This window comes from Mirounga leonina, unplaced genomic scaffold (genome assembly GCF_011800145.1).
Source record: "Mirounga leonina isolate KUSES-001 unplaced genomic scaffold, KU_Mleo_1.0 Mir_125, whole genome shotgun sequence".
Classification (NCBI taxonomy): domain Eukaryota; kingdom Metazoa; phylum Chordata; class Mammalia; order Carnivora; family Phocidae; genus Mirounga; species Mirounga leonina.
The window spans coordinates 15,070,596-15,083,503 of record NW_023270305.1 but is presented as its reverse complement, the minus strand read 5'-3'; the positions used below and the strand labels follow the sequence as shown (position 1 = coordinate 15,083,503).

Genomic DNA, 12,908 nt, shown 5'->3' with positions numbered 1-12,908 from the left:
TGTGTCTCTCTCTGTCAAATAAATAAATAAAAATCTTTAATAAAAAAAAAAAGGAGGTGTTACATAGGGTGCCTGGGTGGCTCAGTCGGTTAAGCATCTGCCTTCTTTGGCTTAGGTCATGATCTCATGGTCCTGGGATCGGGCCCCAGGTGGGGCTCCATGCTCAGCGGGGAGTCTGCTTCTTCCCCTTCCTCTGCTCTTCCCACCTCCACCCCACACTGCTCGTGTTCTCTCTCAAATAAATAAATAAAATCTTTTAAAAAGGGGGGGTGTTACAAAGACTTGCATGTGAATGTTTGTAGTAGCATTATTCATAAGAGTCAAAAAGTGGAAACAACCCAAATGTCCATCAATAGGTAAATGGAGAAACAAAATGTGGTATGTCTATACAATGGAATCATTCAGCCACAAAAAGAAAGCAAGCAGAGACACATGCTATGCCGTGGAAGAAGTGCAAACATATTATGCTAAGTGAAAGAAGCCAGCCACAAAAGAACACCATTGTATGAAGAAAACCTATACAGAGAAAAAGTAGTTTAGTAGTTCCCAACTACTTTGTCTTGGGATAGGGGTAGGAAGAGGATTAACCATAAATGGGCATGAGCGATCTTATCGGGGTGATGGAACCATTCTCAAACTGGATTGTGGTGGTGGCTGCTCAACTTGGCAAATGTATTAAAAATCATTGAATGGGACACTTAAAACAGGTGAATTTGGGACACCTGGGTGGCTCAGTTGGTTAAGCGGCTGCCTTCAGCCCGGGTCATGATCCCAGGGTCCAGGGATCGAGTCCCACATCGGGCTCCTTGCCCAGCGGGGAGCCTGCTTCTCTCTCTCTCTCTCTCCCTCTGCTTGTGCTCTCTCTGTCAAATAAATAAAATCTTGGAAAAAAAAAAAAAACAGGTGAATTTACAGTACGTAAATTATACCTCAAAAAAGTTGCTTAAAAAAATTGGGGGTGTGGGGGCACCTAGGTGGCTCAGTCGGTTAAGCAACTGACTCTTGATCTCAGCTGAGGTCTTGATTTTAGGGTCGTGAGTTCAAGCCCCACCCCGGGAGCCAGCATGGAGTCTACTTAAAAAAAAAAAAAATGGGGGTGTTAACACAGGCATCACAGAGAATATAACATATGAGTAAAACCTAAAAAGGAAGGGTGTCAGCCATGAGAATATCTAGGGGAAATATGCCAGACAAGGGGACGCTACACAGAGACCCTAGGGCAGGAGCACACCTGTATGTCTGCACACAGCGAGGGTGCTAGTACGGTGGAACTGGAAACTTTTAGACAGGAAAGTAAGAGACGAAGTGAGAGAAGCAGTGATGCGTGGAGGGTGGTGGTGATGGGAAGCACGTAGGGCGTTTCTGCGCCACTGGAGGGACTCTGGCTTTAGCACGTGAGAAACAGAGAGTATGTTTGAGTTCTGGGAAGAGGAGAGACACGATCCAACTTGAGTTTGTAAGATCCTACAAAGTCAAAAAATTACAAAAAGAGATTATAAAAGGCTCCAGACCAGCTAGCTACCTCCAGAGTTACTGACCTCTCTTGTCTGACTGGGAGAGAGAGACGTTCTACACCGAAAAGGAAGGGGCTCTCGTCAGTGTCTCAAATATGTGGCCTATGTGACCGGCCTCAGAACCTCCAAGGGACCCTTATTATACAGGCAGGTCCCGAGGTTTCACCCCGACTCGTGAACATCTGGGGATGAGGACAGAAGACTCCAAATTTTACAAACCTCCCCAGGTGATCATTTTGAGGAACATGATGAACCAGATGAACGTTTAAGTCCCTTCTGCTTCTAAGTGGCTCCCAATGGTCCCTGGTATTCACCCTCTCATATAATTCCTCCCCGAGGAATTACACAGAAATTTCGAGAAAGTACACAGGCACCTGAAACCATGTTTACCTAAGGAAATGGCTGGGAATGACTACAAATGAACATCAGAATTGATTACTTTATTACAAAGGAAGTGCCTTTTTTTCCCATCCTCAAAAACACCTTACCCAGTTGTTCTTCTTCCCGGCGTAAATTTCCATGTTCTCTCCGTACTGAGGCTCTTCCAGCAGCGTCTGGTACTCAAACAGGAGGCGGGAGCTCTCCCGGAGGCGGCCGCACTGGAACTGGTGGTACTGCTGCACGAGCTCCTTCACCACAAGCAACAGACATTCAGGGTTTGAAGGGTTCCAGGAGGCAAGGTTCTGCGGAGCCAAACATAAAAGGCCAGTGAAAAAGGAATTTTCATACAAATCCAGTATCACATGAGCACAGCAACATAGAGGGAAAGAGTTATGAAAATCTAAGAGGAACAGACCACTCTTAATTAGCAATTAACACAGAACTGAAGTTAGAAGCATCTTTTGAGCTTGGTGACTTTGCCGGCCTTCTACAAATCCTGGCAGAAAGTCAAGGCGGAATTCCATCATGAGGAGACAGAAACGTAAAGTGTAGAGCAGGGCAGTGATAAAACGAGAAACCTAAATATCCTAGAAGACCATCATTTTAGCCCTAGAAGACTTAATTTCCTTCTTATTCTTTTATAATTTTAATTTTTTTCCATCTGCACATAAATCCAGCATTATATGCTAATATCATTCAACCCAGATCCCCACACCATCTGCATCTGTAATACCAGATATTAATAAATGCTCTGTAAACACCAGAGCCCCACAGAAATATAAGCGCACCGGTGATGGTTTGGCCTAGAAATGATAGGAATGGAGTAGAGAAGAGGGAAAATAAATCAGGAAATGCAAGGTCCAGAGAGAGGAAGGAAATGGCCATGACAGCTTATGAGCAAGAAAGGAGCTGGGAACGGGAGAAAATCTGGTCAACAGACAGTCATTGTGAAGCTCACATTCATTCATTCAACAATAGCTATCAAATGCCTATTATTAAGCATCAGCCACCATTCTAGGCAGTAAAGAAAACAAGCCAAGCCCTTGCTCTCCAAGAACTTACATTTTAGTGGGCCAAAATAAACAACAAACAATGAAATAGATCAGTAGATGGTAATAAATGCTACTGAGCACCATACAGCATGCATCCCAGAAGCCTAGGGAAGGGAGTGATTCAAGGAGAAAGAGGTGATCAGCTGTGTGAAATGGTGTTAACAAGGTGAGTTAAGGAAGCCTGAAAGCTGGCCACTGGGCCCAGTGACACACCCATGAATAGCATCCTCAGCAGGTGCTCTTTGGTAATGTAAAACGGAACTGTCAAGCATTGAAGAAAGGATACGTAGAAAGTGCACATAGCTAAGACAGACAATTCAAACTGGCAACTAGTGGGGAGTGTGGGGTCCAAGGGAAAGTTCTGCTCAGATGTTTGTCCTCTGCTGGAATGTCCATGTAGCGAAGGGGGTGGGGAATAAGGTGAGGGTGGGGAATAAAGTGGGGGTGGGAGGCAGAATAGCAGGAGGAAAGAAAGCAAATAGGTAGACAGGGATGGGATCTCCAAGAGGGCTGGCCTTAGAAATGAGCACAGAGAGTCCACCCATAGAAACGGGAGGAAAAGCCAAGTAAATGAGTGTTAAGTGCAGGCAGGTTGTTCCATGAGGTGAAAGGAGCATGTGGTCCAGAGAGCTTCTCTTTTCTCCTAGAAACAGGAAGGAAGGTCATCAAACGGGAGTCAGGAAGAAGGAAAGGATATTGTAAGTTGGAGAAGAAAGTATGAAATAGTCACTTAGAAGAGACATTTAGTAGACTAAATGGACTGGAGAAATGTAGGAAGAATTCCAGATAGCACTAAAAGCCCTACTGAGGTTAGAGGGATGGTTTTTAAGTGAGACCAATTAGCATAAATTTCATTGCCTGGGTGCAAATGTGAAGTGAGAGGAATTTGGATTTAACAAAGCTTGGGACTTTGCCAGAAAAGCACAACAGAAAGAGAGGCAAAGATCTTAGAGGGTTTGCAAAAGAATGATTACAATTATGAACCGTGGACGTTAAGCCAGGAAAAAGACAAGCAAGTTTGTAAGGGAGGTGAGAATTCGTGAAAGGGTGGCAGAACCAATGGTCCTGAGTTTGGTGGATCATTAGGTATTATTACATGGGGAAAGGCTTACTAATAGGAAAAATACATAACCTTGAACCAGGGCTGCTGCAAATTCAAGGACAGTGAATAGAATAGGAATGACAAAGGTAAAAAAAAAAAGAATGACAAAGGTAATAAAAGCCTGGTAGGCTAATGCTCATTAGGGTGAGGTTTGCTCCTCCAATTAGGTCAATCAGTAGGTGTCCGGCAGTAACAGGGCCAGTGCTATTGGCTGAATAAAAAGACTAATGGGTTTGATAACTAACAGAAAACATAGTAACAGATAACTACTAAAAAGAATGAATTGGAGAGATGGGAGGTGTGGTCAGAGAACAGGACGGTTACAACCGAGGGAGCAGAGGTGGTCTGTAACTGGGACTGACAAGGTGTGGAGTACCACCAAGAGCGTGCCTGGCTGGGAAGAATCATCTATATGCATATTAAATCATTTACGTAGAGAATTTTAGGGAAAAGGGAATGACAATTTCCGTGGTAGCAGCACTGAAGAGCAAGGAGAACACCTACACACCTCTAGGCACAATGGTATAAAGGGTGTGAGAGAGAAATCAGCTCCAATTTACTGGAGAACACGGAGGGAAAGGCGGAACCTCCAGGCAGAAGATCAGACTCCAGAGTAATGGTTACCAGTCTTTGCAACGGAATCACCTAGACAGCTTTAAAAATACTGATACTTGGGCCCTACCCTTCACCTCCTGATTTTGGTTCAATTGGGTTAACCTGAGATCCCTCTCCGAGGTCTTGGGTATTGGGGTGTTTGTTTTAAATTCAAGCTCCCAGGTGATTCGAATGCAAAGCAAAGGTTGAGAACCATGGACTTGGAGGAAAAGGGATTACAGAAAAGGTTGCGGATACAGCATATCTGTGGATACAGGACTCTACTGATAAGAGTTGACAGTGTTAATACCCAAAACACCCAATCTCTAGAAAGCTGGAAATTTAGCATCAATAAAGGAGAACACATGTTAACACTACCAATGTTCAACAGGTGATAATTATACAGCTTGCCAAATGCTATACAAATTCTAAGAACTTTTCATATATTCAAGTTAATCCATATCGCATCCTTATAGACTATATTACTATACTTTATAGATGAGGCAAAAAGTAGTTCAATATCTTGTTCAGAGCTATTAAGCAATCAAGTTGAGTTTCAAACTTAAGCAATTTGGCTCCAAGTCCCTGCTTAAGCACTACACCAAAGGTTCTTACACATTTTGGTCTTGGATACCTTTTACACTCTTTTAAAAAAAAGTACTGAGAACACCAAAGAGCTTCTGTGTAGATGAATTATAGGGATTAAATTTACTATATAAAAAATGAAAACCCAGAGATTTTTAAAATATTTATTAATTCATTTTAAAATAACAAACCTACTACATATTAACATAGAAATATTTTTAATGGAATCACTAGGATTTCCAAAAGAAACAGAGCATGGCATTGTTTTACATTCTTGCAAATCTCTTTAATGTCTGGCTTAATAAAAGAGCTGAATTCTCATATCTGCTTTTACGTTTAGTGTTGCAATATGTTGTTTTGGCTGAAGGATATGAAAAAAAAATCCAGCCTCACTCAAATATGTACTTTAAAAAGAGAGGAGTATTTTAATAGCCTTGTCAAATAATTCTAGATATATTCTTCTTAGATACTATACCAAAACTCAACAAGTGGAAGTTTCTTAAAGGTTAGCTGCAGGGGCACCTGGCTGGCTCAGCCATTGAGCATCTGCCTTTGGCTCAGGTCATGATCCCAGGGTCCTGGGATCGAGCCCCGCATCGGGCTCCCTGCTCTGCGGAGAAGCCTGCTTCCCCCTCTCCTACTCCCCCTACTTGTGTTCCTTCTCTCACTGTGTCAAATAAATAAATAAAATCTTCAAAAAAATTTTTTAAAAAATAAAGGTTAGCTGCAATGTGGAATCTGAAACTGTATTAATAAGCATTTCATACTCTTACATTAAATTCCATTCATCTATCTTGCACTTTAAATATATCTTCTACTCAATGCATGATTTTGTACCATCATGCATTTGGTCATTTAGAAAATACTGATTCACAGAGTTATGCAGATCTTCCAAATATTGACACATTTCATTTATAGTACCACATAATCACATTCATTAATATCATAACTAATAATCTCACCAGAAAAGTCTTCTATCAAAAGAAAACAAACAAAAGGTTTTAAAAAATGCATCCTTTAAAAGGACAGCAATTACTCTGATCTACTAAGTAGTTTGATTTACAGGCACCAAATGACAATGGGGAAATCATGAAATAGGTCTTAAGGGATGTTCAAATAAAGATTTGATGAACAGAGGAAAAAAGTAAGCTCTTGAGCATAGTATAGTGAATGAAAGACAGCCCTAGCTATGAACTGATTTGATAAGAAGAGTACAAAAGTCCTCACTGGCAAACCTCTTGACCTCAAGATTCTGAAAATTCCTTTTGAGCTACTCAAGACCACAAAGTATCAGTAGGATATAACGACAAGGGGCGCCTGAATGGCTCAGTCTTTTGAGCATCTGCCTTCAGCTCAGGTCATGATCCCAGGGTCCTGGGATCAAGCTCCATGTCGGGCTCCCTGCTCAGAGGGGGGAGTCTGCTTCTCTCACTCCCTCTGCCCCTCCCCCTGCTTGGTCTCTCTTGATTTCTCTCTCTGAAATAAATAAAATCTTTTAAAAAAAAGATATAAAACACAGTACAGAACTTAAAATGATCATTATGTAACTTGCTTTGCATTTCCTTCAGAGATCATCATTAAACATTAATAGGAAAAATATACAATCTTTCATTTCTTCATCAAGTAGTTGAGTCCCTGTTCTAGGACAAAAAGAAAAAAGTTTAGTTGCCTCAACTTGTACTTTTTTTTTTTTTTAAGATTTTATTTATTTATTTGAGAGAGAGAGAATGAGAGAGAGCACATGAGAGGGGGGAGGGTCAGAGGGAGAAGCAGACTCCCTGCCGAGCAGGGAGCCCCATGCGGGACTCGATCCCGGGACTCCAGGATCATGACCTGAGCCGAAGGCAGTCGCTTAACCAACTGAGCCACCCAGGCGCCCAACTTGTACTTTTTCAATTCTACATTTCTCTTCTCTTTAGCTGTTTGGCAAGTCACCAGCCTATATCCCTCAATAAAACTATATATATATATATATGCTGGCAAACATCTCTTACCCAATTTGAATTCATTTCAAGTAATTCAACCTAATTGTTAAATATGTAAAGATATGCCAACAAGTCCCTTCCCATTAAAATACAATCTCTCAGTACATGGGAATACATTTGACCTCTTTGGCCATTCAGTGCACACTTCACTGGGAAAAGACTTAGCCAAAAAGCATCCCCAACAGGGGTACAGACAGGCTCAACAAAATAAAAATCCCCCCACTATTGCTACATGACCACTTTCACTTACGTAATTTGTGGTTTGAGCCACTTTGTTTAGAAGGGGAGAATAAAGAAGATATTACAAGATTATGATCACATCCTAAGACTAGGACATATTTTTAAAATGGTCTAACAAGGCAGATGTTGGAGCTCTCCACTCTCCTGGGTAGAGACAATGTCCAAAGTTTCTTCAGGGAAGTGTGCAAGCCAGGACAGAGTGGGAACCGGTGTGTGTGTGTGTGTGTGTGTGTAGCTCAAGGTATAAATTAAGAAGCCTCTTTAGAAAAAAAGAGAAAAATAAGTATTTCCCCCATATTACTAATATGTGTATATATATATATACACACACACACACTATATATATATATATACATATATATATATATATACACACACACACACATATATTATTCTATATATACTATACTAAGTTCTATTCTACTTATTTTTTGGTCATGCATGAAAGAAGAAATCTGAAATGAGGATGGCCACAAAGAGTAAGTACAGGACACATACTACCAAAGAAAAGAGAATAGAAAAGAGATTTCATGGGGCGCATGGGTGGCTCAGTTGGTTAAGCATCTGCCTTCGGCTCAGGTCATGATCTCAGGGTTCTGGGATTGACCCCGCGGAGGGCTCCCTGCTCAGCGGGGAGCCTGCTTCTCCCTCTGCCTGCCACTCCCCCTGCTCGTGTGCTCTCCCTCCCTCCCCCTCTCTCTCTGACAAATAAATAAATAAAATCTTTAAAAAAAGAGAGATTTCAAAAATGAGGACTGAAACACACATTAGAAGCAAGTGATAAAACCCAATAAAAGTGACTAAACAAAAGCAGAAGAGTTAACTACTGCCATGAAACTTTCCTCACCCTCCCTAAACACTGATGAAGCAGTTCAGGGAGGTGTCACATCAGTGCATTCTAAAGACTGGTTAACTAGAGTGGGTGAAGAGCTCTGTTGATATTCAAGTGCGGATAAGTGACAGTATAGACTATAAATCTGCCAACCCTCTCTTCAGTTCACTGAAGTGTCAGTCTCTAGCCAAACGACTGGCACCTGCCTCTCTACAGCCAGGACGCATCTCACACCCAGCATTAATTCAGGACCCCCACATTGGCTCCGCTGCCGAGGCTGCCTGCTCCTGGGACCCTCACCCTCCCCACATTTCTCTCTCATCAACATGCTCCACCACATATGTATACTCCCAAATCAATGGCCCCACAACCTTGAACATGCCCAACCAATCCTCAGCTCCTTGTCAGCTTCCGTATGTCAGAAACATAGCGAGGGATACTGTTTTCAGAAGCCTATCTCACCCCCAATTCACAGCTCACGTGCAGAAAACATGGCTTCTGAGCCATACTGAGGCAAATGTAGACACACACAAGGACATCAATCCAGGAGAGAATCGGGAAACAATGTACTAAGTTCATATCTTTGGGGAAATAAAGGAGGAAAATAAGCAAATTAGCAAATGAGCCCTGGGACCCATCACTGCCTAATAATGGAAGGAAAAGAAATCTAAGGGGAAAAAATTTTCTTTAACAAAATCAAATCTTGTAATAAAATTTTCCATTAATAAAAGGAATTATTTGACACTTTATACCACAAAATTTTGCACTGTCTGGCATTCAGATAAAATAGAAATCAAAATGGATTAACAATATGTGAAAAGCATGCAACCTTACTAATAATCAAAGAAATGTAATTTCTCTGGTTTCTTCTTTTTCGTAAACTAACTTTTTGTGGAAGAAATAATATATACGTGGTAAAAGAAACAGCGTTTTTCCAATAGCATAAAAGAGCATCAAGAACAAAAGTCTCCCTCACAACTTATATTAGATCTCCCATTCCCCAAGAAGACTACTCTTATCCCCCAGAAAGAGCCACACTGGGACTGTGTAAGGTGCCAACGTCTGACCCTTCTTGGGTATTCCTAAATCACCTCTAGCTTTGCTCACTCTGCACCTTCTCCCCCACTCTTTGAAGCTACATACCCTGGCTCCCATGGTTCGACTAGCCTCCCTTGAACCGGGTGTTAATTTGAACTCAGTAGCCTGACTTTTACTCCAAGATGGGGCCTGGGCCCCACAAATTGTCTCTTGCTCTCATGGGACTCATGATCTGGCCAGCTCCTCACTTTTTAAGCAAATAGCTAATGCTGGGAAGGATGCAATTTAATGGACACTTTTACACATAAGAGTGAAAATTGATACAAGCAGTTTATATATTTTTTCCAAGAATCACAAAAATATTCATTCTCAAAACCTCTTAGAAGTCCTATTTGAGAATCTAAGAAAAAAGCAAAAATAAGGGGGGAAAAAAGCACCATAGACAAAAAATGTACAGTCATTCAAAATATCATGAAATTGCAAATAACCTAAATGCCCGATAATAAGAAATAGTTAAAAAACGGTTATAGTCACTCAAAGGAATAATAAGCAGCCAGTATGTTTACAAATACTGGGCAATAGCATAGAAAATACTATTAAATACTGGCAAAATATTATATGAAGACAAATATAAAACTGCATACACATCATGACCTTAACTTTGAGTATCCCCATCCCTTCCTAAGTTCCTAAACCAAAAAACATATATACATTAAAAAACTACTAGAAGAAATGTTAACAACTGATTTCTATAGTTGGGAGCTATTTAGCAGCATTCTCTTTCCCTTCTTTCTAATATTCTAGATTTTCCACATTTTCTAATTGTATTGTTATACATATGTATGTATATATGTACACCTACATAACATGTGAATGTACTTTCATAATGGAAAACTATAAATTTTTAAAAATAGAATAGCATACTTCAAATATTTCATTCCAAACTGTGTTTCAATCTCAAAGTTTAAGAAATTCCACTTGCCATTTACATATTTTATAAGGTCAGACTTCAATTGTCTCTTTTTATCAACTCAGAGTTACCCAGCTCCATAGCCTTCTGGAGAACAAATCTTGCATCACTTAACCCTAAATAAATATGCTTGAAGGAACCTTGAACTGTTTCTTAAATTCCAAACCTCGCAGAACATTTCCAGAAAGCTACTGCAATATGCTATCATGTAATGGCAACAGTTGTAGGAATTTATTACGCTTCTCTCAACCAAAACTCCTTTGTGTTACATTTCTCTGAATGGAAGTCTTAGGAAATGACCGATGACATTTTACATTTCTAACAGAACTGTAACTGGACAGCGTGAATTTTTTAAATGTCACTTCAACTAGGGAATACAAAAGATAAAAACGAATTTGCTAACTGACCTATTTGTAAGAGGACCAAGCATTATCAAAAATGAATATCCACACTGTACATTATAACTCCTCTAATGCATCACCTAAAATAATTTAAGTGAAATTATTTTAAACTTTTTTTATACTTTCTTAAAATATAGCAACTTCTTAAAGTACAGTTAACATGAAATGTAAGGGTAGGTGACAGGGAAGCTGAGTTAAGACAAGCTAACTTTGGGACTCCTCAGAGCAAGTCTACTCCCACTTCCATATAACTACCCTCCACACATTTACAGTCATGCAGCTAACAAAAAAGACAACACTCCTGATCATATCCCTTATTGTTAACTTGTGGTTAATGGGTTGGGATTTTATTTTTGAGAAAATTCAAGTGTTAAGAACAAAATGGCATGCGTGGGAAGGGAGAGTCCACCACAGTTGCGTTCTGTTCCACTAAAGTGTATAGGGTACTCACAGAAATAAATATTGGTAAGGCAAAAAAATTAAATAGGGTCATTTTGTAATCCTCAGGGGCTTTATTTTCAAATACTCTAATAATTATCTTCATCCTTATAAGCAGGGCCTAGTGAGTTTGAGATCTGAGATTGTTGCCATGATATTTGAGGTTGTTAATCATGGTCTTTGAAAGCTCAGTGGGTTCTGGCAAGCACAGAAGCTAATTGGAAAGATACAAATCTCTGACATCGAAATGAATAGGTAAGGAAACAACCAATATAAGGCCATTTCTGGAATCAATATGGGCTAATAAAGGTATTCCTAGAAGGAGTTAGATTAAATCTTCACACCTACTTGGGAACTGTGTCTGACAAGTACATTGAATGTACTCTGGTGAAATGTGGTGATTTGCTGCCTGTGTTCGATGGCTACTGAGGGAGCCAAGTGTAATCCGAGTAGAAGGCACTCCAGACCTCTTAAATGCTGCTTTCACCAGAACACCTCTGCCATTCTGTTTTTTATTTGGTTTGGTTTGGCTTGGGCTTTGGTTTTATTGAAGTTTTACCTAAGATGTCATCGGGAAAAAAATTCTACTGGAAAAATGGATCTTGTCTAATACATAGTGAACACTTCAGTGAAATCTTATGTTCCTCCGCCCTTCCTGTTTGTGACCATCTTCATCTTGGTACCAGAAGCCCTGATAAGAGGAACCCAAAAATGACCTAGAGGATCTACAAGCAGATGTGCTAAAGAAATGCATTTTCTCTAGTTTAAGATCTTAGCCCCAAGTCACCAATTAGTCCACAAGTACACAGCTCATGCTTAGAGTGAAAGGGATTTGTCACCTTAAATCATACATATCTTGACAATAAGCAAAACGGAATTGGCATCTTCTCAAAAAATCTAGTCTATATGGGCCAGCCATGAAAGCTTCTGACTGTGATTTCTCCCCCAGCTTACTCTTAGAGCTCTCCAAGGTTCTGACCTGCCTCCCAACCAAAAACCAACTTCCCTAATTTTTGTTGTGGTGGTTGTTGTTAACTTTTTGTGACCTAGGATCTTTCTAAAAGGACTCTGTATTGACCTGAAGGATAAAATACAGCAGTCCATTCCATGGCTTACAATCAATAAAGTCTCCTGGCTACTAATGGTAAAGTGACCCAGATTATATGTCAGTACAGAACACGACAATTAACCTATCCTTGAGAAGGACAAAGGTAATGTCCTGAACAAAATCCACAATTAACCTTAGTGGCTGAAAGACCACTTTCCCACATGATTTTCCCAGTGATAGAACTGACAGACTTGTAATAGAAAAAAGGCAAAACAAGGGATCTTAAATCTGAACTTTTTGAAATGCCATTCAATAGGCAGCCTCACCCACAGTTGCTAGATAAGCAAAGCTTCCAATTAACAGAGGGGATGCGGGGAATTTTCAAATATCTACAGAGGGATGACCCACTGGCACATCACACGAGAATTTTTCTATCATCGCAATTTTGTGCTAGGGTGTCAGAATCATTGGAACTGGTTTACTTGGCTTATTTAGTTTCTTCCATAGGTAAACATGCTTTTAATCTAGAATATACAAAAATAGCTAAAACTATGCCTTTGGTTCCATTTAGAAAATTTTAAAAATTGCAGTATCCCTTCTTGCCCATCAGAAGTTACTATAACATTACCTTTCTGTTCTCCTTAAAAGGTGACCAGTGTGTAGCCCCACATCATGGTGAACTGCCATTTCAAATAGGTCCCTATTTGAAGGTCAGCTGGGGCATTTCT

At 40.3% G+C, this 12,908-nt stretch overlaps 1 protein-coding gene across 6 annotated transcripts in view; it reads right to left on the bottom strand.

The window, feature by feature from the left end:
* BABAM2 (BRISC and BRCA1 A complex member 2) overlaps positions 1 to 12,908 on the bottom strand; it is a 399,311-nt gene that overhangs the window by 276,782 nt on the left and 109,621 nt on the right. For all 6 annotated transcript variants that reach the window (XR_004678467.1, XM_035000819.1, XM_035000822.1 and 3 more), the window contains exon 5: positions 2,003 to 2,197. Coding sequence is in view for 5 of the 6 variants with exons in the window: in XM_035000819.1 (XP_034856710.1) it covers positions 2,003 to 2,197 (195 nt within the window). In the remaining variant the exon portion in view is untranslated. The remainder of the gene's footprint in view (positions 1 to 2,002; positions 2,198 to 12,908) is intronic.